The 27,103-nt window shown below is 46.0% G+C and overlaps 1 protein-coding gene and 1 long non-coding RNA gene across 3 annotated transcripts in view; both read left to right on the top strand.

Annotated features, from left to right (window-relative positions):
- Positions 1-27,103, top strand: part of Prkca (protein kinase C alpha) — a 380,485-nt gene that overhangs the window by 288,421 nt on the left and 64,961 nt on the right. For both annotated transcript variants that reach the window (XM_005069988.4, XM_040749986.1), the window contains exons 6-8: positions 10,689-10,845; positions 12,335-12,469; positions 12,675-12,771. In XM_005069988.4, the coding sequence (XP_005070045.1) occupies positions 10,689-10,845; positions 12,335-12,469; positions 12,675-12,771 (389 nt within the window). The remainder of the gene's footprint in view (positions 1-10,688; positions 10,846-12,334; positions 12,470-12,674; positions 12,772-27,103) is intronic.
- Positions 22,169-23,463, top strand: LOC121141540. The gene is made up of 2 exons (XR_005878473.1): positions 22,169-22,699; positions 23,221-23,463. It is a non-coding gene; the product is annotated as an uncharacterized LOC121141540 (long non-coding RNA).

The raw sequence follows: 27,103 nt of genomic DNA, 5'->3' as shown, positions 1-27,103 counted from the left end.
TTTCTCACAGTCATCTCCTTTAGAATTATAGAACATTAGTAGAAAATGTTTCTGGGCATGGAAATGCATATATTTTATCCCAGCACTTGGGAGGCTGCAGGAGAAGGCTATGTACAAGGTCCAACAGGGATATATAGTAAGACTGTCTCAAAAGTAAAGAAAGGAGGTAGAGTAGGAGGGAAAGAGAAGAGAAGGAGAGGGAAGGGGGAGGGATGGAGTGAGGGAGACACACATACAGAGGGAGGGAGGGAGGGAGGGAGGGAGAGAGAGAGAGAGAGAGAGAGAGAGAGAGAGAGAGAGAGAGAGAGCATATGAACTAACTGTTGAACACCATGCTTATTAAATTCTTTGTTTAGCTGACTTTGATGGAGTAGTTTCTGGCTCACAATTTGGGGACACTGGATTTACTGGGGCAGAAATCCACCCTTCTGACAAAGTAGTGAGTTAAAGTAACAGCATTGCATGAATATGTTTTTAAACAAAAGACTTAAGTCCTTGAATTCAGATTTGTGGTCATGCATGGTGGGGAGGGGTGGCTGAGCAGGTGTATTATCAGTGTCTATCACTCTTCTTGCCCTTGATTTTGGCAATAAGGAAACACAGATCACAGAATTTGTGAGTCATTGTTTATTAACATGAAAGAGATCAAATCAGATACTGCTTGTCTAGTTTCAACAGGCTATAATGCAGTGAGATTAGAACAAATGCAGCAAGCCAGACAGACAGCCAAGACCTGACGAGTGACCCAGATCTGTTGATGACCAATCAACAATTGTTCTTTGCTGAAGATGTCTTTGCATTTTATTTCTTGAAACCCAGCCAAGTTCCACATGTAATGATTTCCCTAGAAACCTAGAGCAAATGGCCCTGAATGGCATGCTTTCCCTGAAAACTCACAATACATCCCATGCCCCTTAGATTTTGAGTGCTCCGAGACTCTTCATGATCAGTTGGTGTCTTCTGGGAAAGCACTTGACTCCTTTTGGCCTGCATTTAGTCTCCCTGGGAAAGGTCTGTTTGGGTTTTCCCTTGTGCTGGAGTCCCTCCAAATGGACACTCTTGTGTACTGCAGCCCAAAGCCTGCAGCTTTACAGCCGTGTCTACCCCAGCTTCTCGTCAGTCAGCAAGAATCCACGAGGCACACATGGCTTTCATCTTCCCCTTTGTTGGCCCTAGAGAGATGTCTGGGGAGGGAGTGTTTGGTCCCAGTCCCCGTGTTTCCATCAATCTGCAGGCCTGGCAAGAGATTGGAAAACCAGAGAACAGGGTTGTTTTTTCCACAGTTGGAACAAGTAGAAATGAGGTGGATAAAGGTTTGTGTTCCAGATAGGGGTGCCCAGGGATGGGACAGCATGAACCCCGAATCACGGGGCAAGGGTAGCACATAGACATGTTTGCACAGCAGGTGACTAACTACTGCATGCATAGCAAGGTGTTGTACGCAGTGGTAGGTGTTCAAAACAGTAACAAGGAGATCATGAGTCTTTGGGGAGTATGTAAGTCCTATGTATGATAGATTGGGTGGAAATAAATATTTAACTTCCTAAACCAACCAGCTGAAACCCATGTCAGCTCTGAAGTTTACCACTATGTATGTAATGGAGGTATGTCTGAGGGTGAAGCATGCTGAAGATTTAAGTAGAAATGTTCAAACAGCATGGCATGTTCACACCAGCCTGTAAACCCACTAGGGAGGCAGAGTAGCAGGATGGCAGATTCAAGGCCAGCCTGGGCTATGTAGCAAGATTATCCCTCAAAAAACAAATAGAAATAAGAAGCAAACTAAAAGAATTTGTTGAAGTAAATGGTGGGAGACTCTAGTTATTAATTTAGTTTCAAGATCAGAACCTTCAAAAAAATGCTGTAGCCACTGAAGTGCTGATGGGAAATATCTCAGTGGTACTTTGTTCTGGGGAGGAGAATATCATTTCTTGTTGCCTCCAGTCATTTAGTCCTATTGTATTCCTCTGGCAACCCACAAAGTGTTGAGTCTTCTTTGTCACTTGCTTGAAGAATCAGTTGTCTCTTCATGCTGGACAGAACAGACTATTACTAGGTGCTCGTGCATAGAGGGCCCATGCTCACACTACTGGAGAATGTGCCATAACCACCCTGGACCAGTGCCCTCATTTGTAGTTCCCAGTCAGCATCAAACCCCAGAAGCGTCTTCTTCCCCATTGTCTGGACCCCTCGCAGTTCCCAGATGGCCTTGTTCCATTCAGACCTCTGTAGCAAGATGCCATAGCTTATAGACAACAGAAATTCATTCATGACTGGGAAGATGAGGTCAAGGCACTAGCAGCTGCTGTGTCCCGTGCCCTGATTCTGATATAATGGCTGCTCATTGGGTCCTTACATGGTGGAAACAGCTAACAAGCTCCATAACACCTGTTTTATAAGGGCACCAATCCCATCCATGAGGGGTCCATCCTCCTGACTTAATCACCTCCCTGAGCTCCACCTCTTGGGGCCACCACCGGGGACTAGAATTACAGCGTGTTAATTGGGTAGAGAATCGCAAGTGTGTGCCTCTTACTATCCCCAGGCAGAGGAGACCAACCTGGAAGGATAGTGTGCTCTCCAGACACAAGCTCTGCAAGATGCAAAAAGAGAAGTCAGCCTCCGTGGACCTCAGGGAGATGTCTCTTCCCATGCACACTCTACAGATATCCTCCAGCCAGGGCCCAAGAGTGTCTTCAAATGCTATAGAAAGGGTAACTCTGTGTTAAGACACTTGTGACTTTAGGTGACACAGAATGAACAAGGATGATAGCACAGTTGATTAATTTCTTGCCTGCAGGCATGAGGACCCGAGTTCAATCCCCAGAACCTACAGGAGAAAAAAAAAGACAAGTGTGGTGGCATGTGCTGGGGAGGTGGACAAAGGCGGATCTAGGGCTCACTGGCCAGCCAGCCTGACTTGCTGTGTGATACCAGGCCAGTGAGAACCCCTGTCTCGAAATAACGAGATTGATGGCATCTGAGGAACAACAGCCAAGGCTATCCTCCAGCAGTTTACATGCATCTGTGTGCACGTGCACACACACACACACACACACACACACACACACACACAGAGACAGAGACAGAGACAGAGACAGAGAGGATGGAGAATGTCTCTTGGGGAGTTTTAGGATGCCCTATTACATGAGGTTAACACCAGCATACCTCAGGAATGTAGCCTGGTTACTTCCCTGTGCCCTCTCCTTTGTGTACCAACTGGAACCTGCTAGACCCTTTCCTCTGCTGGAGCTCCCTGTGCACACCTGACGGCCCAAAGCTTTGTGGTTGGTTCTGCTACAGGGTTCCATGCTGGTTTGCTGGCCATCACCCGTGACACACCCTTGTTGTGTCAAGGTTCAGTCTCTCTGCACCCTTTAAAAGGCTGAATCAGAATTCCTAAGCCAGGAACCTTGCCTTATTGCTAGACAGCTGGACCACCCCCAAAGCATCACACGGGAAGGGCATTCAGCAAATCCTATTCCGGAAGCAATCTGTCACTCCACTAGCTTCCCCATCAGCACTTGCCGGGAGTTCTGTCTCCTGGCAGGGAACTGGCTCACAGCTCCATGCTGGAGCTGGCAGCCTCTTAGAGACAGTTTCTCCTTCTCAGCATCATCAGATGAGGCCCAAAGTAGTGTCACAAACAAGCCTCAAGAACAGTGTGTTCTTCACAGTGACACGCCGGGAAAGCTGGGCTTGGAGAAAGCTGAGCACTTTGTGATATTCTGGAGCCACACGTGCCAAGCTGGCTTCCCAGCCTTTCCCTCCTGATCCCATCCATTGGCCAGTTGGGAAGCTCTTGAACTTCTCACTCAGTTCTGTAAATGCCCAGATTTGCCTGGGAGCAGAAGGCAGGTCAGTCTGTGCCTCCCATGCTCCTGGACACATGCTGCTTAAGAAGTCCTGTTTCTGGGGTGGCTTGCCATGCAAAGAATGGCCCCATCGATGCCTGATCTTGCTCACTGCTCGGTCATGGTTCCTAGGCGGAGATGAAGTGTGGAAGGAGGTAGTGGCTGACGGTGAGATTTGTCCTGCGGAAACAGGTCATGGCCAGATGAGGGGCTGAGAGGAGGAGGCTGTATATCAGGCTTGTCCTGGAATGCAGAGCAGGAGAAAAGACACCAGCACAAATGCACATGAGATGAGGATGGGCGTGCATACGTGCATGTGTGGATGCTGTGTGCATGTCTCCACCTTGTCTTTTGAGACAGGCTCTTTCTCTGTCCTGCGGCCCACCAACTGGCTAGACTGACTGGCCAGTAAGCCCCAGGGATCCTCCTGTCTGAGGCAAACACTACAGAGACCACTTGTGACCAGAGCATCCTGTGTGTTTGGCAACTGAATCCCGGAAGCCACTAGGATCACAACTGTAAGTCAGGTGCTAAATGTCCCTTTGCCAAGTTCAAGGCATCAAGCAGACATGCAGTTTCTATGCCTTTTCCTCATTCATCCAGGTACAGCCCTGTAGCAGACATGCAGTTTCTATGCCTTTTCCTCATTCATCCAGGTACAGCCCTCGATTGACCCGGGTCCTGTTGTGTGTGTCCACTTGGCCCTCCGTGCTCTGCCCGTTGTCACCTACCCGCCAAAGGAAGGGTGTTGGCTCTCATCTCTTACTCCTCCTAGTGGATACCAATTCCACCTCCTCTTCTCTGGGACTATGTCTACTTGAGACCAGTGATGGGATCCATAAAATTCCAGGCTCATCCTGGCTTGGCCGCCCATTAGCTTTATGTAGTGACCGTGTTACTCAGCCTCTCGTCCGCCCTCGGGTTCCAGCAGCACAACACCTTGTCGTCGTAATAAACTCACGACAGTGGCTTTCCACTTAGTGGTCTCTCCCAAACAGCTTGCTGCCGTCACCTCCACGATGCAAATTACCTTCTTGGGCACCAGAAGACCAAGGGTCTGCATGCCCCCTCAACCTCAGGACCATATGGCCCCATCAGTGAGGAAGAGGAGTGCATGCTCTCCCCTCCCCCACTCTTGCCTTTCTCTTCTTTCTCCTTTTCTCCTCTCCCTCGCTCCCCTCCCCTCTCTTCCGCACATCTCTGCCTAAGCTCCGAAATCCCATCAAGTTTCTCTGGCATTAAATTTATATTCAAATGTGATCATATTTTCATAAGAAATCAATTTGTAGGTCCATGGCTTTTGAAAGGACAGTCTGAGCGTCTGATCAACATGCAAAATAACCAATTTCCTAAGTTGAAAGTCCTCTTTTGTTACAAAGATCTGGTGCACGAATTTGGTAGTTATCACCCTCTTCTCACCTGATGATGGAGGACTTGAGGCTCTTCGGAGGGCCTTGAACACTAAACCTCACCGTTTTTTGCATTCATCTGCCCACCCCCACCTTCTGAGAGCCTGACACTCTTATCTTTTGCTGTTGGGGACCTCAAGCAAAGAAAAGTTGCTGCTGTCTTTCTGCAGTGTCAGAGAACATGGAGTGGGATTTACATAATTTGTTTGCTCTTGTTTTCAGCTGGTGGGCAGGGGTGGATGTGGGAGAGGCCATCACTAGGTCAGCTCATGGGAAACAATCCTGGCTTTTACTAGGACACCGTGTTTTGAGGCTTTGTCCTTTCTGTTGGCTTGTAAGCAGGAGCCATGGAAAAGGGTGCTCTCAGAAGGGGGGAAAGCAGCGAAAATAGGGAGTTATTTTCTAAAGCAAAACAGATCACTTAAAGGGCTGACTTGTCATTGAACTTGGAGGGAGTTGATTTTTGTGCACAGCCGAACAATGTCCCTCTGTAGCTGTGAACCCCAAATGGGCAGGGTTACTGCCGGTCAGTGCTGACACATCCAGGCTGCAGGCAAGAGAATACAGCTGTGTGCTTCTCAAAGCCTCTCATTCCTGTGCCCATGGATGGGTCCACTGGAGACTCTGAATGCTCCTGCTCTGGCCAGTTCCCAGCCACAGGGCCCCATGGCAACCCCAGAGTAAGTTTAAAGTCCACCAGGGACACCAGGAGGAGGAATGGGGGAGCATGCTGGGTACATTCTGTGGCATTGGCTGGCATCTAACCTCTCATACTAGCTGGTATTCATGGATGTTGGTTTCATCATTTGTACTTCATAATTCGTACTACACAGAGTCTCTGAACTGAGAAGCCATCTGGAAGATTCTCTGAAGGATTAAGAACTCGTTGACTTTTTTTTTTTAATCCCACACTATTTTGAAACACTTGGGAGCTGACTATTATAGCCCTACCCTGTGGTCTGGAAATTCCAGGATTGTATGTCTGTCTCTTTAGGTGAAGGGGAAGAGTTGGTGTGTATACCTATGCAGGTGTGTACATGTATGTGTTAGAGGCTAGAGGTCAACCGTGGGGATCATTCCAGAGGTTCCATCCATCTTCCTTTTGAGACAGGGCCTCTCATTGGCCTGAGACTCACTGAGTAAGCTAGGCTAGCTGGTCAGCAAGACCTAGGTATTCTCCTGCCACACCTAGGTTTTTGGTTTTTCTCACATGGGTTCTGGAGGAACCAATCTCAGGTCCTCACTCTTGCAAGGCAAGCACTTTATGGCCTGAGCTGTCTCCCCAACTCCAATATACTCTCTTCACCCTGAGGAAACAGCCTGGCCTTCTGGGTCAAACAAGAGGACTGGTGATGATGGCGGCAGCAATGTCATGGTGACAATGATGCTGATAGCTAATACCAACTCAATAGTAACACTCCTGTTAGTAATAGTAGCAGTGTGACACTGTCATCAGTCCAGATACTCTTTGAAACATTTTACATTTATTGATACATTTAATTTTCACAGTCACCCTGAGTAATAGGCAACATTACTGTCTCAACTTTACAGAAAAACTGGCTGAGAGGTCTAAATATTTTTCTAAAGCCAGAAAGGTTAACGGTGACAGGCAATTATTTGACCCTAGCACAGGGTCTTGTCACAGTGCCCATAAGAAGCCAGACACATCTACAGCATCCATCCAAGCAGCCCCGTGTCCAGTTGTTCCCTAAACATTCTGGGATGTTCATTAAACCCTCATCTGACTCAGGTCTCTGGGGGAACAACTTGCTTAAACCAGAGAAAGCCTGGTGATGTCCCCCTGCCTGCCCGCCTGCCTGAGTCCTTGCCTCTCCTTCCCCCGGCCTTCAGGACCTAGGCTAAATCATTGGCCTTGTGGCTAAGGATGTTAATCCATTCATCAATCTGGGGCACCATCCTGGTTTCTTGTTACTATGATAGAGTATTCTGACAAAAGCCACTTAATGGGGAGGAAAAGAAGGCTATTTCAGCTCACAGTTCAAGGGACAGTCCATCATGGTGGGGAGTCAAGGCAATGAGAACTAAACCAGGTTCCCAGTTCCTGTTCTTCATCCTCATAGCTCAGGATCCCAGCTGGGGAATATGACCCCCACGGTGAGCAGTTCTTCCCAACTTAATTGACATAATTAAGATAATAGCACAGGCATGCCCAGAAGCCCATCTCTCAAATGATTCTGGACACCATGAAAGATTAACATTAACCATTAACCATCATAGACAGCCAAGGCTCTGACTCCCATCTTGCATGGTTGCCCAGTCCTCCAATCTGATGGCATTGTCTGTCTGCCTGGGTCTCTCCTCACTCCTAAACATTTATGTAAAACACGCATGTCCTCGGCTCACCAAGCCACCTGGAACAGGAAGCTCACATGGGTGCTTCTCAGTCTTCGTAAACTTATTTGAATATGCCTTATCTGGAAATTATATCTTCCATTATCCAGAAATGATATAACCTCTAACCCATGCTGGGTTTTCTCAGTGTTGGGGTTGACAGCCTATAATTTCAAAGCAGCCACCTCAAGGCAAGAAGTAGGAATATAATTAATATTTTACATTTCTACTAAAGTTCTGGGAAGACAGAATAGACTTTCCGCTCTAAAATGGCCAATACCACAGCACAGATGTGTTTCTTCAGCAACTGTCTCCTATTCTTAATGGCTATAAAACTGTTAATGAGCTTCAGGGAGACTTATTTTTTACAGGGTTTCTCAACAGATCTTTAGGCCCATTTCTGCAGACTCCAAGAGTGCAGCTGGTGATTCTGCATGGTATGCACAGGGAGACGTGTATCTCTACTGTAGGCATGGAGACTGCCTTTGGGAAATGAGTTAACATGGCAGGACTTGGGTGGAGGGTTCCTTGTGCACATGGAGGTCAGAGGTCAATTCTGGGTGTCTTCTTCAATCACTGTCAACCTTATTTTTTAATGACTTAAATGTTTAATTACATGTATATGTCTTTGTGTGGTGTATGCATGTGAGTGCAGGTTCCCATGGAGGTCAGAGAGGTCAGATAACCCTGGAACTGGAATTATAGATAGCTGTAAACTGCCTGCTGTTGGTACTGCCACATCCAACTTTCCCATGGGGGCCTGGGATTGAACTCTGGCCTTTGTGCTTGAACATCAAGCGCTTTACTGACTAAGCCATCTCCACAGCTCCCATGACAGACTTTCTTAAATTGAGCCAGGTGGTGACACACACCTTTAATCCTAGCACTCAGGAGACAGAGACAGGCAGATCTCTGTGAGCTCAAGGCCAGCCTGGTCTACATAATAAGTTCTAGACTAGCCAGTCTGCACAGTGAGATCCTAACCCTATCTCAAAAACAAGCAAATAACAATGAAATAAAGAAAAAACAAGAAATTCCATTCTCTGTATTTATCAAAGTGTCATGATGCACTTTTTTATCTTAATTCTGTGCATCAGAACAATCTAGTTCTCCGAGATTAAAGACAAGAAAGGAACCGTGGGTTCTGCTGAGACTGACCTTCAACCCCTGGCACTCTCAGGCTGTGGAATGGTCCACATACCTAACAAGTATGAAGTGTCATTCCTTCCCACTGTGTTTTCTGCCTGTGGAGAGGGACCCCTGGGAACATGGACTGTTGGTAGCACATGAGATGGTTTCTGAAGGTTCTGAACGGACATTAAAAGCATTAAGTTCCATGCTGAGGAAGCTAGCCCATCTCCATTCCTTTCATTCTCCTATGTGATACAGAGGGGGACAGCATGCTAACACTTAATTTCTTTTTTTAGCCAGGAGAAAGCAGGCCCCTGCCCTGTGGCCAGCTAGAAACACACAGCACAGATCTTCATTTCAGTTAATCTCATGGGAACTAACTGTTTAAAGCTAACAATCTGTTTTTTTCTCATTTCCTATACCTTGAGCAAATTTAAAGAAAAATAAAATGGTCAATGGTCTGAGTCCGCATGTGGGGGCTGCACGTTGAAGACGCCTGCCAGTCGGCACCAAACCTTCCCACTGGCTTCACTGAAAACTGGCCTGGCCAGCTTGGAAGAGCCTAAGGCCTGGGCCTCAACCCACCAAGAGTTTAAGAATCTCACCCCTAGCCAGAAATGGGCAGCACCTGCATGTATACATAGGCATCCAGAATTTTGAGCAGATGGACCCCCCAAGTTGGTCCCAGGTCACGTGTGCTGCCTATGATGAGGAACAGGACGTCGTTTTCCCACAGCAATCAGAAATTGAAATTTGGACTCGCTGTCTGCTTCAGTGACATTTGGAATTGAGAACTCTTTATTTTTCAGCTTAGATGATAATATCTCAGCAGGAAACCAGAGGCTTTAAATTCCATCAAGATCCTAGCTCATCGCCATTCAGAAAAGATCGCCCTAAAGTGGGCCCATTCACTGCCTGCCAAGCGGTGAATAGGAAATGTAAAAGCCAGTGCCACAGTCATTCCACAAGTGGTGAGAGGCAAACCTGGAACTCTTGTTGGCCCTGATGAGATTTTTTCATCTGCTTCTGGCATATGAGCTTCTTGCAGCCAGTGTCAGATCTACTAAGCATGTTCAGATTCTCCCTTTAGAGTTCAATGAGAGAGACCTGTGGCCCCTTCACATTGCTGGCATGAGAGTTCCGTTTTTACCTCCTATCTTTTATCTTTTGTATTGCTAGGGTCTGGACCTCCAGTGCTGCCTTAGTTAAGCTTTGGATTCTCTAGTGGCTGAGTCCTGGAAGAACTCCGACTCCATGCACATTTTTAAAATGGGCTATAGAGATGCCTCTAAGATACTGTCTCTGGCTCAGGAAACATTGAGGAAGAGGGGGCCGAAGGATAAGCCGGAGCACAAGATGTCTGCTGTGAGACAGGCTGCTATAGATGAGAGGGAGACGCACCTGTGAAACATTAACAGCATGGTTGCCTGAGCAAGACCTGCGTGATGACACCAGTTGATGTTCCACTGGGGATGGGTAAAATCTCATGAGGTCCCACCCCTAGATGAAGAGCTGCAGGCAGTTATGGCTTCTGGGAGATGGAGAATCGGTGTTCTCGAGTGACGATCCCCACAATAGCTTATCTAGTCCCAAGTGCTCAGCCCTAAACGCACACATACTAGCAACAGTAAATGGACCCAGCGCCCACTGGCTACCAGTGAAGGTGGATGACAGGGCCTCCAACTAATCTCTCCTCTGAGACAGCATCTTTGTTGTAGGAGAAGGTTTAAAACAGGGTCTCATGTAGCCCAGGCTGGCCTTGAACTTGTTATGTAGCCAAGGGTGATCCACCTCCCAAGGGCTGGGACTGCAGGCATGCTCCACTCCATCTGGCTACATACACCGTCTTGACGGCTCTGATTCAGCATGGTGTCCAATGCTGGTTCATGCAAGCCAATGTTCTTGTTTTTATAGTGTTTTCTTTTTCTTTTTCTCTTCGCAGTACGAGACGCAAAGAATCTAATCCCTATGGATCCAAACGGGCTTTCAGATCCTTATGTGAAACTGAAACTTATTCCTGACCCCAAGAATGAAAGCAAACAGAAAACCAAAACCATCCGCTCCACACTAAACCCTCAGTGGAATGAGTCCTTCACATTGTAAGTGCTCCCTCCTGCCCTGCAATGAACTTGGCCCCACACATCACATACTGCTGACCCCGCTATTAGAGTCATGGGGGGGGGGGATGGCAAATATCTCTTCATCCTCATCCCTACGACCTTCACAGACTACTGTTAAGTGATCACTGCCATTGCTTCTGTTTGATACATAGTGACTTGGTTTACCAGGAGTGTGTAAAGCAAATTGCAATTATTATCAGTCCCTGCTCTGTAACAAAAGAAAAAAAAACTGATTGAGGTGTTAGAGATCATAAAAACATCCAAAATGTGTTCAATCTCTTTCTTAAAAAATTTTTTTTGTTTTTTTTTTTTTTTTTTTTACGAGACAAGGTTTCTCTGTTTTGGAGGCTGTCGGTCCAGCTTGGCCTCGAACACACAGAGATCCGTCTGCCTCTGCCTCCCGAGTGCTGGGATTAAAGGCGTGCGCCACCACCGCCCAGCTTTCTTTTTTTTTTTCTTAAAAATTTTTTTGGTGTTCAATCTCTTGATGGACTCGGTTCTTTTGACAGTTAGGAGAGGCATGGAGTAAGAAGTTAAAAATTTCGCATCAGAGAACAGTGAACACACAGTGTAGAAAGTTCTATTACCACTGAAATAAGGAAGACAGATTCACTTCTAACCAGGGAAAAGTTCCTGAAGGAGGTGACGTTTGAGCTGGGTCTTGGGGGATTGACAGAAATCCCAAAACAGAGGTGAATGAAGGGGAGGAATGGTGAGAGAGAATCAGTAGTGAGGGGGCGTGCACAGGAGAGCCCACTACGGGTCCCCATGGGGACATTCTCAGGAGCACAGGAGGGAGCACTATGGGTCCCCATGGGGACATTCTCAGGAGCACAGGAGAGCCCACTACGGGTCCCCATGGGGACATTCTCAGGAGCACAGGAGAGTGCACTACGGGTCCCCATGGGGACATTCTCAGGAGCACAGGAGGGAGCACTATGGGTCCCCGTGGGGACATTCTCAGGAGCTCAGGAGGGAGCACTACGGGTCCCCATGGGGACATTCTGAGGAAGTGCTTCTTCTGTGAGCAGTCAGAAGGAAAGACATCCACCTGTCAGACAGAAACCACTAAGCTCTGCTCTATAAAGGGCAGGCAGTCTATATTCTAGACATTTGGGTCATATAGGCTCTGTTGAAAAACAACCACACATGATATATAAACAAACAGCCAAGGCTGTGTTCTAAAAAAAACTTTATTTGTACATGCCCTACGTAAATAAATGGTTAAAACTCTGTTCTAATAAAATTTTGTATATAAGCAATGAGTTACCCAGGGTCAGTATTCATTGATTCTTGGTCTTGACAGAGGTTTTGTAGCTAGTTAGTATGAAGGGCTGATATCCTATTGACACAGGAAGGAAATTGAAGATACTGTTTATTTCAGACACAGACCGTGGGCATGTTGGTGTCTCCAAAGACGCCATGATGGAGATGACTTAATGTATTGTGTACGTATTTGTCTTTGCAGCAAATTAAAACCTTCAGACAAAGACCGACGACTATCCGTAGAAATCTGGGACTGGGACCGAACGACGCGGAATGACTTCATGGGTTCCCTTTCCTTTGGTGTCTCAGAGCTGATGAAGATGCCAGCCAGCGGATGGTAAGGAAGCTCGGGGGACCCGGCATGTCTCCAAACCCCATGCAGCTGAGAGAAGCCAGGAAGAGGCTGGCGAGAGCCCCCGATCACCGTCTATGGGCCCTGGCTGTGATCCCTGTAGAGTCATCTCTCCAGCAGCCCGACTAGAGGCTGAGGGAGAAGAGCCGTTGACTGGCCCTTACCCTCTCTTCTCCCCCTGTATTTGAAGGTACAAGTTGCTCAACCAAGAAGAGGGTGAATACTACAACGTGCCCATCCCAGAAGGGGATGAAGAAGGCAACGTGGAGCTCAGGCAGAAGTTCGAGGTGAGGATTCCCGTGAAGCCCCGTGGGTAGGACACCATCTTGCCTCCAGGAAACGAAGCACGTCTTCAGGGAGGGCTGGGTTCTTGTCACGCCATTGGGAAGCCCAGAGTAACTCTTATGCTAATATGTGCTTATTCAAGAACACGAATGTTACCTGTAATCGCTTTCACTTGCAAGCCATTGGCCTTCTATGTCTCGTGTCCTCTGGATACCGAAGATTTGAGATAGCCCAGAGGTGAGAGCATGGTTGATTTTCACATAAGAAAACGGTCTAGACAACACTGGAACACAGCAAGGTTTCGAGTGGACTCTCTCAAAGAGAAGGGCTGTGTGCCTCCAAGAGGGACTTCCTAGGGAACGATTTGCCTTTAATTAGCTACTGTTCTAGTATCTGGGAAACTTTTTTTTCCTATAAAAGCAAAATTGTCCTGATTTTCTTCTGTGGGATGAGCTCCAGCAGACATTCCTGTCTAGGATCCTTTTTTATTTTTTCTCCAGATTTCATTTAACCGAGGCAGCCTCCTGCTCTCATTTCTGAGTGGGTTTGTGTGTTTACCTTCTGTCTCTTTCCCCTTCCTCCCTCTGCTTCCCCTCTCCTTCTTCTCAGCCACTTCCCATCCGTCGCAGCTCACAAGAGCATTCCTCTCTAAACCCCTGCCTGAGGACCCCAGCCACCATTTCTGGTCATTTCTCTTTCTCTTGGCATTTGACCATTTGATCAGCTTAACTTATTCAGAAGCCTCCACAGTCTGCATAACTCGTAATCTTTCGCTACAGACTACATGGTGTTGCCTGGAAATCCCAGGAATTCCTAAAGCTATGTACAGAGAGAGAGACAGACAGAGAGAGATGGGGGGAGAGAGAGAGAGACAGAGAGAGACAGAGAGAGAGAGAGAAGTGATAGACAGTGAGTTTTTTACTAAAACATTGAGATCAGTGGATGCTGATGGTCCTCAGCCTTATGCTGTTGCCATAAGGAAGGTATAGGTCAGAATGGACTGAATTCCAAAGGATGTAAAACAGAAAATTGTTTAAATTATTTCATCATCAAGCTGATGATACTTGGTAAAGGTAGATGTCAGTGATAATGCTGAAGGTCAGGTTGCCAGATAGCATGGCTTCTAGAACATAAATGATTGAAATGAGTCACGGATAGTTAAATAAATGATACTTATCAGCAGGGGTCCAGGTTGGCGGGATGATAAGGAGCAGTGGGGATGGGTGAGCCAGCGAGTTTGAACCCATTTAAGGTGACAGCCAGGCTGAGAACACAGCTCAGTAGCAGAGCACTTGCCTAGCATTCTCAAAGCCTTGGGGTCTATCCCCGTTACCACAAATATAACAAAATAAAAGTGACAGCCCATGTTTCTCAGGACCATGTGGCATTGGTCAGCACACGTGGAAGCTCATCCCGCCACGTCTCCAGTTCCTCAAGAGCACCCAAAAGTCCCACCCTTTTACACGACACGTTGTGGTTTGTTTTAATGTTGGCAGTCAATTAAAACTGTGTAGGTCAAACATGCATGTATTGCTTTCAGCTCAGGCAAGAGTTACCTGGGTGAGAATCAGCCCATAGTCTTCTACTGTCAAAAGCTACAGGAGACAGGGCCGGAATAGTGGCTCAGCGGTCAAAAGTACTTGCTGTTCTTCAAGATGACCAGAGTTCGGTTCCCCACACCCATGTCAGGCAGCTCACAACCACCTGTAACTCCAGCTCCAAAGTGGCATGTTGACAGGCACACAAGCAGATAGGCACACATATCCATAAATCTTTAAATGCTACATGAGAGCAAATAAATAACGGGAAACATATGTTTAAAACTGGGAGGATGGAATTCGTATGAGCTTTAAGGAAGTCAAGTGCAAACTTGAAACAAAGTTTGCCTGGCATTGGCCCTCCCTGCGTCTACCCGTCTCATTTCCTTCACGTACTTCATTGTCTGCCTCCACCCCTACCCTAGCTAGGACACAGCACTACACCACCTTCCCAGAAAGGCCTCCTAGACACACTTCCCAATGTCACCCACCCCTGTGACAAATGGATGCCTATCTCATGCTTTGCTGACACTCATACCCCAAGTTTGTCATTCATAGTCACTGTTCAGATCCATGAGCACAGGACACATTTGAGAGAGGAACTTTGTTGAGGCTTCACAGGTGTGTCGCTTGATTCATTCTAATCTGAAGCCACCTTATGGATAGAAAAATATTGACCCACTTTGGTGCTTCCTTTTCATGGCTTTCTGGTAAGTTAACTTCCTGTTTCTCCGAGCAGGTACCAACACTCTGAGCCCCATGCCTACACACCTACATGAGTGGCATCCCAGTATCTCCTTTGCACATCTCCTGGCTTTATATCCCAGATTTTCCTCAGATGGTGTCTGCTCATTTCCTGAGCATTTTGCCAACATTACAGCAGGAGACTAGGCAGAAGCCTGTAGCTGATGGAGTCTTAAGGATGTGGGATTTCATGGCAGCTTCTTTGCTGTGTTTAAATGGAATCGGGCAGGCACACAGTCCTGAAGTAGTTCTGTTCAGGTCCATAAGTGTGAGAGTTGCCATCCTTCCCTCAGTGCCCAGCGTTGGCAAGGCATGCACTAGGGCAGAAAGAGCAGGACTCACTTAGAGCCCAGCTAGCTCAGTTGGTAGAACATGGGATTCTTAATCCCAGGGTCGTGGATTCATGCCCCATGTTGGGTGCCAAAATGTAAATGGAGTTCTTAATTGGTTTAAGTAATCAAAACCCTGAGTCAGATACAGAGAAAAATGCTGAGAGATCAGAAAGAAGGAGCAAGTCACCACCGCACCTTACCGCCTTAGCATCCCAGCAGACAAGAGAGTGATTTCCTGTTTCTCCTTGCTTATGTCCTGTTTCTGCCCAGTCATCTCATTTCCTGTCTGTCTGTACAGACCTCCAGACCTCTATACTTAGCCAGTGGCAAGTTCCATTCTCTGACCCTCAGACAGGCTTTATTTGTACAAGCAAGATATCATCACAGTGGGGTGGTCAGCCTTTCCAGACAACATATAAGTTAGCATCAGGATAGAATTTGGGAGCTTCTTTTAGCCCCTGCCACATTATTTCCCCTTCTCCCACTTCTAGACCCATTGCTGACAGCACCCCTCAGTACTCCTCAGCTCACTTGAGCTGCCAGCAACCTGTCCTTCTCCCACACATTCTTTCCACTTTGGTACCTTTGGGCTGCAGATGAGTTCATTGCTGAGTTGTTGTTGGCTGAGGCCCAACACAATTGTTTCCTTTCAGAAACCTGCATATCTCAGGGGCTTCTCCCAGTATCTAGTGCAATGGGCACCCAACCTTTTAACACGACACTTGAATCTACAATACCTGTGTCTCATTCTAGCAGTATGGCCTGTCGACCAAAGCTTTGGCATGCTTGTTTGTTAGTTATTCTGTCCGTGTTTGGATTTTTGGGGGGGGGGAGTCTGTTTATATAACTCATATTGCTCTTAAGTTCAAACTGTGCCTCCCACCTCCTGCCTCTGCCTCCCCAGTGCTGGGATTGGAGCCGTGCCCCATCATGCCCAGGCTTCTGTGTCCTAGAAGGAATTGGCAAGCTGTGGTTTCCCAGCCTTCCCTAAGACATCAAAAGTCACTCGTTCTAATAAAAGAAAACATCGAAATAAGTGAGCACTGACAGCTCTACCCGCCATGTTACGATTCATCAGATAATTAGATGGATTTTTTTCATTTAAATTGTTGATTCTAGGATCTTGGCAAGCAGAATCCTCTGCAGGTGAAGCTGTTAGGAGCCAAGGAAAAAAATCTCAGGATGGCTGGGAAGTCGGTGCTTGCTCTTACAGGTCCTGTCAGAGCCGCACAGCTGCCCAAAAGGCAGCACAAACCAGGGCCTTGAGCACAATGTCCACAAAGTGTCTCTGTGGCCCTTTAATCTGCTCCATGCTTGTCTTCAGATAAAGCACACACAGTCCCTGCACCACAAAGTGTCTCTGTGGCCCTTTAATCTGCTCCATGCTTGTCTTCAGATAAAGCACACACAGTCCCCGCGCCACAAAGTGTCTCTGTGGCCCTTTAATCTGCTCCATGCTTGTCTTCAGATAAAGCACACACAGTCCCCGCGCCACAAAGTGTCTCTGTGGCCCTTTAATCTGCTCCATGCTTGTCTTCAGATAAAGCACACACAGTCCCTGCGCCACAAAGTGTCTCTGTGGCCCTTTAATCTGCTCCATGCTTGTCTTCAGATAAAGCACACACAGTCCCCGCGCCACAAAGTGTCTCTGTGGCCCTTTAATCTGCTCCATGCTTGTCTTCAGATAAAGCACACACAGTCCCCGCGCCACAAAGTGTCTCTGTGGCCCTTTAATCTGCTCCATGCTTGTCTTCAGATAAAGCACACACAGTCCCCGCGCCACAAAGTGTCTCTGTGGCCCTCTAATCTGCTCCATGCTTGTCTTCAGATAAAGCACACACAGTCCCTGCGCCACAAAGTGTCTCTGTGGCCCTTTAATCTGCTCCATGCTTGTCTTCAGATAAAGCACACACAGTCCCTGCGCCACAAAGTGTCTCTGTGGCCCTTTAATCTGCTCCATGCTTGTCTTCAGATAAAGCACACACAGTCCCTGCGCCACAAACTGAATTACATATCTTTTCATTTGTTCAGTAAGCGAGGCTCCAGCCGTGACCAAAACAAATAGCTCTACTTTGTGCGGAGCTTGTGTTCTCTACCTGTGGGTCCAGAGATGAAGCAGGGAGATTACTAAGAAGTAAACACAATATAACACCTGTGCTGCTTTGCAATTCCCCCAAAACCTCCTCTAGAGTCTCGGCAGAGTCAGGATTCCAGACTTTCCTCCCACGCCTGAAACGCTGCTCCTGCTATAGGCTCATGATCTGTGCTGAGAAGGGGAGGAGGTCCCAAAGATGGGTTGCCTGTGGTTCAGCAAGTCTTCCCTGTAAAGGACCAAATAATATCTGCAGGCCACAAAGTGTCCTTTGCATTGGTGAGTGCTGCATGGAGGCACCTGTTGACAATATATTATAAATGAAACTGCGTTTCAATCAGAGTTCATTTATAAAAACAAGTAGCCGACCAGATTTGCCCATAAGCCTTGGTTTACTTACCATGTTAAAATGAATGCATTTCATCCTGAAATTATGTTCTAATGGTGAATTCTCTGCCATGTTGTCCGGCTCTGTTTTGAAACAGGTAGAAAATGATACCCTTGTCACCTTTTGACATATCTTCATGGGAAAACACCCTTGTATGGGTGCAAATGGATGTCTAGAAACCATATGTCTGTTAAGATGAACTTTTGAAACACATTGTGTCTGTAAATCAGGCATGTTTAAGTCTGAGAGTATGTCAGATGACCCCTGAATAGAAGGGGCTATCTATGGCTATTAGGAAAGGAGATGAGCTCCCACACTGAATGGGATCTCAACTCAGTGGTCTGTAGAAGGAGACTTTCTTCATCTATATTGGGTTCTCTCTGCCCACCAGGTCCTCACAGCTGCTTAATGAAATAACCACTCTGAGGCTTAAAATCTATTACAATCATTTGGCCAATGGCTTAGGTTTCTTATTGGCTAGCTCTCTTTTAATTATTAACCCATTTCTATTATTCTGTGTATCACTGTGGCTTATGACCTGGTGTCTTGACTCCCCAGCAGATATATGGTGTCTCCTCAGTCTTTATTACCTTCTCTCTATCCCTGTTTGGATTTCCTACCTGGGTTAACTCTGTTAAGCCATTGTCGGAAACAGCTTTACTCGTCAACCAATAAGAGAAACATATAGTCACAGCATACAGAAGGACATCCCCCATCAATGGTCTGATATAGAGTCCTGAGTAAATACTCAAAAGTAAGTTTATCTGACAGTTGATTGATATAAACCACCCAAAGCATAAACAAGAGTGGAACCATAGTCATGGCAGCTTCTACCAGGGCATTAGAGAAATAACTAGGTGTAACACATATCATGTTGATTTACCACTGATTCCACTCCTGTGAAAGTCAGTGCTTTTGGTGAAAAGATCGTTTTGATCTTTTACAAAAGTCAACCATACAAATTGTTCACATCCTGAACTGTACCTGCAAGCTTCATTCAGCTTTCCATCTGAGAAGGAAAGAAACAGATATCTTCAGGCCACAGTTTTCTTTTTTGTTGTTTATGGTTGTTTATTTGGTTGGTTGTTTGGTTGGTTGGTTGGTAGTTTTCCCTATACAGGGTCTCCTATAGCCTATTTGACCTCAAACTCACTATGTAGCTGAGGGTGAACACCTGATTCTCCTCCTCTGCCTTCAAGTACTGTATGTAACCTAGACCACTGTTTGGCTAGGCTGACTGAGCAGTGAGCCCACGGGATCCCTGTCTTTACTCCTCTTCCAGTTCTGGGTGTACAGGTGAGCGTCACCATACCTGGCCTTTGGATGAGTGCTGAAGATCCAAACTCAGGTCATCATGCTTGTATCATAATCAGCACTTTACCAGCCCAATCTTGGATAAATTCCTTAATCTCTGACCTCTGTTTTTCTTGTTTATGAATGGGAAATTACGGTACCTGCGACATGGGAATGCGTACGGATTAAATCGTGTGGCTGTGTAAGTTTAGACAAATACCTAGGACACAGTGAGAGCTCAATGCATGTAAGCCAGGCCTCTACCTCTTTACCTTTATGATAGTTGATTGTGTGAGGTAGACATTGCTTACTGTACTTAGTAGAAGCAAATGCTGGCACTGCATTTTTTTATGTGCCGCTGAGGTGCAGTGATATTACTAGCATTCTTAGAATTCTATTTAGAGCCTCAGAAATTCCTGTCAAGGTGTCATTATTGAAAACAGACCAGTGAGTTGGTATCCTACATTCACAGCTTCACAGACTCCAGTGCTCCTGTCTCAGTCATGTTTGTAGCAAATTGGTTGTAAAGATTGCTGGATCCCATAGCTCTGCAAGGTGTTCCTTCTTTCTCCTTGATGCCGGTACTCAGGAGACTGCTGAGGGGCACTTGAATGGGAGTGCTCTCTGGATTACAAACAGTGTCCCTTCTGAGGGACCTGCCTTCTAATGCTAATGCCACCATGGCCTGTATCCTACCATGAGCATCTGGGCTCTGTCACAGAGCGTCAAGCCAACCCCCTCATGGTAAATCTGATTTCCCCAGCCTTAGACCACATTCATCCTTTGTAACTTACTTGACATCCCAGCCTCTCCTTTCAGATGGTCACAGAGGACCAGGGGTTCTTCTCTCCATTGGGATCATGTGAGACCTTGGAATATTTAAAATATATACCATCTTAAGGTGAGCATGATAACATATGCCTATTATTGCAACACATGGGAGACAGAGAAAGAGAATCAGGAGTTCAGGACCATCCTATGCTACATAGACGTTCAAAACCAGCCTGGGCTACATGAGACTATCTCAGAACAAAACTAAGCCATGTGTAGTCTGGCCTGAAATAAGCAATTAATATAAAATACACAAGCTTTCAAAGACATAGTAACATGAAAAAATGTAAAATATTTCAATAACAACTTCATGGTCAATGTATACTGAAGTAATATACTGGATATATTGGCTAAAGGTTACATTGTCAAAGATTATAATTATCATAGATATTTCATATTGTATCTACATATGAACATAAGACATAATTTCAAAATTAATTTCAACTATTTCTTAGGTTGTTAATGAATTTTCTAGAAAATTTAAAAAGAACATGTGTATATCTGTGTATCTATTTCTATTGTACATGGCAGATCTAGAACATTCCTCTTGATTAATAAAAATAATATGCTGTGGGCTAGCAAAGTAGCTAACTCAGCTGGTAAAGGCACTTGTTTTTTTTTATAATTCCATTTTTTATAATTTATTTTTAAATTTAAATTAGAAACAAGGTTGCTTCACAAGTCAGTTCCAGGTCCCTCCCGTGCCCTCTCTCCAACCCCCCCCAATATCCCTTCATTTCTCCAGGGAGGGTGAGGCCCTCCATGGAGATGTCCATAGTCTGTCATTTCATCCAGGGCAGGGCCTAGACCCTCCCCCAAGAGTTCAGGGTGAGAGTGCATCTCACATTGTTGGATGGGAGTCCAAAGTCCATTTGTATACCCGGGATAAATACTGATCTACTGCCCAAGGCCTAGATTACCTAGGCCTCCTCACTGACACCCCCATTCAGGGGGGTCTTGATCAGTCCCATGCTGGATTTAAGAGCTAACCCTTGTCAGGTCAGCTGTTTCTGGAGATTAAACCAGCCCAGTCTTAATCCCTTTGGTCATCAGTCCTCCCTCTCTGTTACTGGCTTTCTTAAGTTCAGCTCAGTGCTTAGCCGTGGGAGTCTGCCTCTTCTTCCATCAGCCACTGAATGAAGGTTCTGTTTCCCAGACTCTCTGGCCATGGGATTGTAGGCTGGCACTCCCCAGATCTATGTCTAAAATCCATATATGAGAGAGTACATGCCATGTTTCTCTTTTTGTGACTACGTTACCTCACTCAGGATGGTTTCTTCTAGTGTCATCCATTTGCCTGCAAATCTCAGGATTCCATTGTTTTTTTCTGCTGAATAGTACTCTGTTGTATAAATGTACCACATTTTCTCTATCCACTCTTCATTTGAGGGGCATCTATTGCTTCCAAGTTCTGGCTATTACAAATAATGCTTCTATGAACATAGTGGAACAGACATCCTTGTTGTATGAATGGGCATTTTTTAGATATATGTCTAAGAGTGGAGTTGCTGGGTCTTGTGGTAGGTTTATTCCCATTTTTCTGAGGAATCTCCATATTGATTTCCAAAGTGGCTGAACAAGTTGGCACTCCCACCAGCAATGGAGGAGTGTTCCCCTTTTTACCACATACTCTACAGCATAAAATGTTGTTGGTGTTTTTGATTTTAGCCTTTCTGACAGGAATGAGATGGTGTCTCAGAGCTGTTTTGATTTGCATTTCCCGGATGGCTAAGGATGTTGAGCACTTTCCAAGAAGGCACTTACTTGTAACGAGCATTCTTCCAGCCAGCCCGGTCCCAGACCGTGTCAGTCCCAAATGAACATGCAGGACACTATATTAATTATGAAACTGTTGGCCTATGGATTCTTGTTGGCTGGCTCTAACTTAATTATTAACCCATAACTGCTAATCAGAGTATTTCCACGGGGTCTTCTCTTACTGGAGAAAGGGTCCAGACCTCTTACTCCTCTCGTGTCCTACATGGTGACTGACTGTGCCTCTATTTCCCAGAATCTTCCATCTCTCTTAGTCCCACCTATCTTGCTTCCCTATCGGCCAAAAGTGCTTTAATCATCAACCAATAAGACAAACATATACACAAAAGACCATTCCCCATCACTTACTAGCAAGTTTGATGACCTGAGTTCAATCCCTGGAAGGAGGGAACCAACTCCTGTAGGTTGTTTTCTGACCTCCACACTTACTTAGGCCATGGCACACTGGTACAGGTGTACTCGTGCCACAGCCCACATGTGAAGGTCAGAGGGCAACCTTCAAGTGCACCCTCACCTTTCTCCCTTAGCTGAAGCAGGGTCTCCTGGCAGCTTCACAAGCCTGGCTGGACGGCTGGCTGGGAGTTCCTGGAGGTTTCTGTCTCCACCTTCCATCTCCGAGTAGCTGTGCCCTGGAATTGCTAACACCGTGCTGTGGCCTCCCATCTGTATGTGTGTTCTGGGTCATCAGGCTTTGCTCAGCAAGTGCTTTTGCCCATTCAGTCCGCCCCTCCCCTCCCAGTACCAGCCCCTGAAGGAAAATAGTCTCACTTCACTAACGCTACCCCTCTCCCAAGACAGTGCAGGATCAATCCAAGGGAAGCCCCACTAGGAAAACATGTCATGTGTGAGTGCCCATCTCCCATACTGGATGCTGTCCGAGAAGGTCGCTGCTTCTCCCCTACACCTGGATTACTGGTATCAGCAGGGGCAAAGAGGGTGAGAGCAAGGAACTGAACCTTACTGTCCTGGGATCTGCATGTTGGTGTCCACCCGCCAGCCCCCAACTGGTTCACATGTACCCTAGACACATGCAGAAAAGCATGATGTGTGTTTCTGGTTACTGTTCAGAACCACAGAAGCAAGGGTCTAAACCAAAAGAAGTCCAAATATGTTTGAAGGTTGTGGGGGCTTGTCTTTGGGGGAGGGGTAATAATGAAGGAGCCTCCTGGGGCTCGTCATGAAGGTGCAGAAGGTCAACCTGGGAACGCTGCCAATTTTCTGTTTTCCTTTATCCTGGGAAACAATTTAAGACTCTCTTTTACTAATGAGCAAATTAATAGACTCCAATCACTGCCATCGTCAAAGTACTTAAATCAATGAAGATAAGATTCTGTGGATAGATTGCACAAGAGGAAGCAGATGTTTTTCTCTTTTATTTACTATTGTCAAAATTGGATTTTTCTGGAAGCCTCCATTGTCTTTGAAGACTTTATCTAATTTGCAATGTTCTTTTCCAGATGGGGGGAAAAAGCGGCTCATTGGAAACCCTCAGATAAAGCACAGCTATTAGTTGATTTGATCAGCCCTGCTACAGTTACTATAGAAACCTGAACCCTTTCAGATGCCCTTAAGCCACAAAACAGAAATTTGATGTGACCCCAGTGTGGATGCTACTTCTTTGGCCCCTAAATAGCTACTTAATTGCTTTATGAACTGAATGATTTTAAGGGGGTTAAAAAAATAAATCTATTAAAAGGGCACCAGTTAAGAGATATTTTAATGTTTGTACTTCAGCTTGGTTTTAAAAGCAAAATCTTAGGTCAAAATAGGATGTGAGGTGAAAATCATTTTCATACGTTTGTTACATCATTTGTCAATAGCTCTTAGCACTGAGAAAACCCAGAGAAAGTCTCTGATGTCACAGCTGAGGCTTGTGATCAGTGTGGAAGGAAAGACAAAGATTGGTGTCCTCCTACTGGCCATGTGTTCTCAGTTTAATTTAATTTGGAGACACAATACATACTTTTGTTGGGAAACAAAAAGAAATAAAGATTGCCCATTCTAGCTTTTTGTACCATCCTAACGAATCCCTAAACTAGTATGAGATGCCTTGTGTCATAGGCATGACTTTGTGGGTGGCTGTTGCTGGGTGAGGAATCGGGCGAGCATAATGCTGGAAGCAGCTCTCCCTGTGTACCCAAGGGAGGTAAGGGTGTGAGTGAGGACCAGGGGATGTGCCCCTCCATTTACAGGAACTGGAAGAAGGGAGGGAGGGGCAGTGCCCCTTGGCACAAATGTAAACATGGAGGAAAAATACGTTGACATAGTTCTGTGCGGCTCTATTTCGGGTACTTGAGCAGAATTAAGGTGACAAAAGCCCTATGATAGAAAAGCCTAAGTGGTTCTGGGAAGACTGGCTAGTTGGTAGAGTGCTTACCAACAAGATGACCTACCGCCCACATAAAAAGCCTGGCATGGGGCAGGGTAAGAGTGGTAAAGCATGCCATTGCCTGGTGCTGGCTGGACAATCAGTCTAGCCAAATCATTAATTCCAGGTTCAGTGAGTTCAGTGAGAGACCCTGTCCCCCCAAATAAGGTGGAGAGCAACTGGGGAAGACACCTGACATCAGTCTTTGGTCTCCATATGCACACAAATGCATCTGGGCATGTGCACATACGAACACACATACACACACACACACACACACACACACACACACACACACACACCGGTGCGCAATCCCAGCCAGGTACAGTGACATAGACCTGGAGTGTGAGTTACTGTGAGGGTGAGGTAAGGATTTCAAGGCTACCCCAGTAGACTTGGTGGTGGAGACGTAACCGATCACCCTGCTTTTACTGAGTCGATCGGCATTTTTATCAGATTCCCTGGTACTTATTACATCTTCAGATGGGCTGACTGAGAAGACAAAACCCATTGACTAATGGGTGAGCAGATTCATCGTCTACAGCTGCAGTGAAGGGGAATTAATGGTTCAATAGGGACCTGTACCAAACCACCTGCCTTTGTGTGACCTGTGAATTAAGAATAATTGTTTTGAAATGTCTTTTTACCCCCAAATCAAAGAACTGTAATGTTGTGAGACATGAAAATTAGGTGAAAATTGAATTTCCGTGTCCCTAAATAGAGTTTTCCTATCATGGGCCACATCCATTCCCGTAAGCATTTTGCCTGAGGCTGCTTTGGTGCTTCCAGGAAAGGTGGAGTCACTACCAGGAGTGTGTGGCCCAAAAATCCTGAAAGCATGAAGCCTCTGGTCCTCTACTAAAGTTCCTAGATTCAAGGGTTAGAAAAATTTGGAATGTGAGACCTGGGAAAGTTTTTTTTAAATCATCTTTGTTGATGGGAAGCAGCAGCCCAGAAGGGACACACTTGCATAGTCAGCTGTGTAACGATGAGATGTCCTTCTGTATATATGTTTCTCTTATTGGTTGATAAATAAAACACTGGCCAATAGAGGCAGGAAGATGGGAGGGACTAGGAGACAAGGAGAATGCTGGGAAAGGTAGCCAGGGAGAGACCTCAAAAGCATGCCATATAGCTGCCAAAGGAGAAACAGGTTCAGTCATTCTCCAGTAAGCCAAGACAATGTAGAAATAGATGTATCTACAGAAATGGGTTAATAATTAAGAAAATTAGACAATAAGAAGCCCTAGCCATTGGCCAACAGTTTAATAATATGTCTTAGTGTGCTTATTTGTGGCTGAAGGGCTATGGGACCTGTCAGGTCAAAAAACTCCAGAAACAGTGTAAGGACTCCATTCTCCTGTCTGAAACGGTTCCTATTCCCTGCCTCTTCCTCTGCTCTTGCCTGCAGCACCCACTTTTCTAAGCATGTGCATGTACACACACACACACACACACACACACACACACAGTGTTTATCTATGCATCTTGGTACTGTGGTACTGGCTTATTTTCCCTTCTCCCCCACTTTCCTAAGTACCAAGCACATTAAATCTATGTAAACTTTGGCATAATTCTCAGGCTTCCTAAAATTGATTCCATTGTCCATTGTAACAAGCTAAAGGTGGCTTCTTTGCTAGACACACCTATCTCTGGAGGTAGTTGGAGGCCTTCAGCAGAAAGCCATTCTGGAGTCAAAAGGCATCCCACCCTTTACATGCCCAAAGCCCTGTAGCAGTTGGGTAAAACCCACATGGGTCATGAATCTGATTGCCTCTTTCCCACACTTTTTGTGATTCCAGAAATCAGGGGTTCTGGTAATTTCTTACTGGTTCCATACATCCGCCCTGCAGGCACCTCCCTGGAGATAGAGTGTGGAGCAATGGGCGATGCATCTTTACTACCTCTGTTCACTCTCTGAGACCCCAGAGTCTCAATGGTGCAAAACACTCTTCTCCCATGTCCCCCTAGGTGAGCAGGGCTCTGGTTCAGTCTACAAATCCTCTTTGGTTGCCAGTGACTCCAGCTCCTGACACTGATCTAGCCTCACACCTGGAAAAAAACGTTGCCACTTTGGTGATATGGTGTGGTATCAGAAGGGCTTAGGACAAGAGGGGCCTCAAGAACCAAACTGGGAGTCTGGAGATACTGCTCAGTGGTTCAAGTGTCTGTGGTTCTATCAGAAGGCCTGAGTTCAGTGCCAGCAGCTGTGTCAGGTGACTCATGTCTGTAACTCCCCTGGAGTCACTGGTGTTCATACATACATGTCCACACAGAGCTACACACATGTGCACGTGATTCAGAATAACAAAAATAGATCTTTAAACCACGTGTGGTGGTACACACCTTTAATCCCAGCACTCAGGAAGAAGCAGGCAGCTCTCTATGAGTTCAAGGCTAGCCTGTCATACATAATTAGTTACAGTCTGACCAGGGGAAGGAACACTATTTTTAAGAATTCAAAATGGCACTTCCCAAAATGAGATTCAGGAGCCTGTGCTTGGGACGGTCATGAGTATCTGGGAACCTTTGCACATTCCAATGTATAGAGTCTCCTATTCTTTGAGGACCATTGCTGTGATATATACATACATATATATATATATATATATATATATATGTCTGCATATATAAGTGGTGACAGTTCACAAACTCCATAGGTCAAAAGAGTGCCAGACCACAGAAACCTGGTGCATTCGATGGCTCCCTTGGGCTTAGCTGTAAACCCATTTGAGTCTAAGGGTAATTTTCCAGTGACTTGTGAAAGACTCTGGGGTTGTGCAGCACTTGTCTCCCCTGGTGTCTTCCTGGGGTGACCTATCACAGATGGAAGTGGAGGTAGGAATTTCCTAAAGCTAGTAGGTGCATCTTGGCTCATCCCTAGAGGTACTAAAACAAAGGTGGCCAATGACCCTCTCAAAATGCTTTCAATTTCAAAATTCCAACGGATGTTTTAGTTCCAACTTTAATAG

Source organism: Mesocricetus auratus, unplaced genomic scaffold, assembly GCF_017639785.1.
Source record: "Mesocricetus auratus isolate SY011 unplaced genomic scaffold, BCM_Maur_2.0 Super-Scaffold_100007, whole genome shotgun sequence".
Classification (NCBI taxonomy): Eukaryota; Metazoa; Chordata; class Mammalia; order Rodentia; family Cricetidae; genus Mesocricetus; species Mesocricetus auratus.
Note: the sequence above shows the minus strand (reverse complement) of the source record. Positions and strands in the feature narration are given on the sequence as shown.